Source organism: Toxorhynchites rutilus, chromosome 3 (genome assembly GCF_029784135.1).
Source record: "Toxorhynchites rutilus septentrionalis strain SRP chromosome 3, ASM2978413v1, whole genome shotgun sequence".
Taxonomy (NCBI): domain Eukaryota; kingdom Metazoa; phylum Arthropoda; class Insecta; order Diptera; family Culicidae; genus Toxorhynchites; species Toxorhynchites rutilus.
Window position 1 is genome coordinate 177,737,098 of NC_073746.1, and position 3,791 is coordinate 177,740,888.

A 3,791-nucleotide genomic window follows, 5' to 3' on the forward strand; every position below is an offset into this window, starting at 1 on the left:
ATGTCCTATTGCACCCACCGTATAGTCCGGATCTGGCTTCAAGTGATTATCATCTCTTCCGGTCATGCAAAACACTCTTGGTGATACCAAGTTGGCCTCAAAAGAGGCTTGCGAAAACTGGCTGTCTGTGTTTTTTGCAAATAAGACGGGGGGAGGGGAGGGGGGGTTTATTATGGCTGAGGATAATGAGGTTGCCTTCTAAATGGCAACAAGTTTGCGAACAAAACGGCGCATATTTGACTTAAATTGGATAATTTTAAGTATGTTAAATAAAGCGTCAAATTTCGATCAGAAATACGACAGTTCTTTTTCCCCAACCTAATATATGCACTGCTGAAAATTATTTCATTTATGAATGCTCTCATATATTTGTTTAAGTTATGGAACTAGAGCGAATTGAAACACGTCTGTGTTCAGTGGGGTTTGAACAACTAATGAAACATTCTTTATTGAGAACTACTCAACAAGGTAACTATGTTAACACATTGTTACAAAGTTGCAACGTTGCTACGTTGCTACCAAGCTGTCGACTATGTTGCTCCTTAACACTCCTCAACATTGATCGATTTTATGCCAATAACTTCTCGTAGCTGCTTCAATTTGATTGCTCCCAAAGGCTTGGTTAACAGGTCTGCTTCCATCATATCCGTTGGACAGTACTGTATGGTTGCGATACCATTCTGTACAAGGTCCTTTACGAAATAGACTTCGTGTCATTGTGTTTCGACCTGCGGGTGTTCCTATCAGCAACGGAGAGAGTAATACAACTCTGATTGTCTTCATTCACCTTTATCGGCAGCTTCAGTTTTTCGCCAAGGTCGTTTATGAATTTGCGAATCCACTGTAGTTCTTGAAGACATTCAGCAAGGGCGATGTATTCCGCTTCAGTACTTGACAATGAAACTCCAGTCTGTTTACTGCATTCCCAGTTGATAAGTCCACCGCACAGCTTGAAAATGTAACCGGAATTTGACTTTCGGTCACCGACTTCTCCTGCCCAATCTGCATCGGCAAAGGCTTCAAGTTCGAATTGCTCTGTGCCTCCCAAATGTAGTTCAAGGTCGATTGTCCCCTTGAGATAACGCAAAACTCTTTTACCTTCATTCCAGTCGGCTTTAGTAGGCTTCGATACACGTCTTCCAAGAATAGAGGTTGCAATAGCCACATCAGGTCTTGTATTGAAGGCTATATACAACAAAGCTCCTACCAAACTCTGGAACTGCTCCTTGTCTTGAAGTGGTTCACTATCCTCCTCCTTTTGTTGCAGATAGCCGGTTGACATTGGGATCTAGGACACCTTCGCATTTTCCATTTGGAAACGTGATAACACTTTCTTTATGTAGTTCTTCTGGTTCAGGACGAATTTGCCATCGTTGATTCGCACCTGAATTCCCAGAAATAAACGTAATTCCCCTAGCTCCGTTATTTTGTACTCCGCTCGTAATGCTTTCACCAAGTTGTTGTACTCCGATTCAGTTTTCGCTATAACGACGATGTCATCTACGTAAATTAGCAGATACATTGTTAAATTCTTTGCCCGGCGAACGTACAGGCAGGGATCTGCAGTTGACGGCTGGAAACCAAGCTTTTTGAAAACATTATCAATTCTACGGTTCCAGACTATTGCGGCCTGCTTGAGTCCATAAAGACTGCGTTTCAAATTGCATACGGCATTTGGGTTGATGCTCGTGAAACCCGGATGTTGCTTCATATAGATCTCCTCCTGAAGCTCCCCATATATGTACGCTATTCTAATATCTACGTGACGAACTAGCATACGGTCCCTGCTTGCTAAGGTCAAAACAGTCCGAAAAGAAGCTTGCTTGATCACAGGAGCAAATACAAGATCATAATCCGTACCAAACTTTTGGGAAAATCCCTGCACTAGAAGTCTAGCTTTGTATCTAACGACTTTGCCAGTCTCATCTTCTTTCCGCTTGAAAATCCATTTACATCCTATTGGCTTGCGATTTGAAGGTAGATCGGTGATTTCCCATGTGCCGTTTTCTTGATGCGACATTATTTCTTCTTCCATTGCGACCTTCCATTTGACATGCTCAGAACATGAAACGGCTTCAGCGTACGTCTTCGGTTCAACTGGTAAATTTACGGCAAGTCTAAAGGAGTCGTTCTACCTTTCCGGAGGAACACCAATGTTCGGTCGAGATGATCGTCGCAGTCGGTCGTATCTTCTACCGGATTCTGCTGGCCACAATCGCCTTCAGCCTCGAAAAACTGCTCAGATTCATCCAGCTCTTCCGGTTTTTCGTCCTCTTCTTGAGATTGAACCTCCTCCTCTTCAAAAAAACGGACAGATACTTTTCCAGCATTGTTTTCATCTGATTCTTCCACCGCGGGCTCTCCCTTGCTTTCACAATCTAGCTCCAAGAATCGGTCATCACGACTAAAAATGATTTCTCCTGTTTTCGTGTTCACCAATCTATAGGCTTTGCTATCAGCTGCATACCCAACAAAGGTTAATTTCGTCGCTTTTGGCTCAAACTTTTGGCGCTTTTGTGAGGGCTTCCAAACGTATGCACTGCAGCCAAAAATCTTCAAATGCTTCATATCTGGCTTTCTACCGAACCAAATCTCGAATGGTGTAACATCTACTGCGCTGGAGGGCAGCCTGTTCTGTAAATATGCTGCTGTATTCACAGCCTCCGCCCAAAATCGTCTGGGAAATTCAGCATCCAGGAGCATGCATAGCCCCATTTCATTCAAGGTCCTATTTTTTTTCGGCAACGCCATTTTGTTGTGGTGCATAGCCAGCCGTATATTCTGCCTTTATACCTTCTTGCGCATAGAACCTCCGGATACTGTGGCTCGTGTATTCTCCACCTCTGTCGGATCGAATCACTTTAGGCTTCTTCCCGAACTGGTTATCCACAAAACGGACGTATTCACGGATGTTACCTTCCACTTCAGATTTTTATTTTAAAAAATATACAATTGTGTATCTGCTATGATCATCGATCATGGTTAGATAATATCTACAACCACCCATAGTCTTCGTTATCGGTCCGCTGACGTCAGTATGGACAATATCCAGAATCTCATTTGAAGTCTTCATAGCCGCTGCTGGAAAAGCAGGACGTGCCATCTTCCCTTCAAGGCAACATTCACAGATCAGTTGAATTCCACACTTCTTCATATTCATGCCGGATACTAGATTCTTCCGTTCAGTCTCTCCAAATACAGCCGGATCTCTATGGCCAAGCCTTCGGTGCCACACATGTTGACAATCTTGATTATGCTGTCGATCACCAACCATAATCGAACGCGATTCTTCAAAAGTATTCAGTCGGTACAATCCACCTACTCGATTAGCCGTCGCGATAACTTCACCGTTAATTTCTAAGCTGCATTTTTCCGTATCAAACACTGCACGAACTCTTTTCTTGGCAAGCTTCGTTACTGATACGAGGCTTCCTTCTAGTTCAGGGGCGTAAATAACGTCTGTCAAAGTTATCTTCACTTGCTCATCATTGCCATCGAGACACTGAATAACACAATTTCCGACAACGGCGGTACGAATCACATTCCCATCAGCAGTCGAAATAACCGGATTCACAGAACTATCCAAACGTTGGAAATTTTTGCTATCGTTCGTAAGGTGGGACGTTGCACCGGAGTCTATCACCCACGAATTCAAAATATCCTTTTGGTCCCGAACCATAAACGTGAACGACTTTTCTCTGTCGTTTTCGCGCACTGTTTTTGGCTTCTCTCTTGATGATTTCTTCTTGTACTTTTCATCTGCTTCTTTCTCCGCTTGAAAAGCACGGCAG

General features: G+C 43.4%; 1 protein-coding gene across 1 annotated transcript; it reads right to left on the reverse strand.

Annotated features, from left to right (window-relative positions):
* Positions 1-694: 694 nt before the first annotated feature.
* Positions 695-1,282, reverse strand: LOC129773681 (uncharacterized). The gene has a single exon (XM_055777326.1). It carries the CDS (start codon positions 1,280-1,282, stop codon positions 695-697), a length of 588 nt encoding a protein of 195 aa, XP_055633301.1.
* Positions 1,283-3,791: the final 2,509 nt, after the last annotated feature.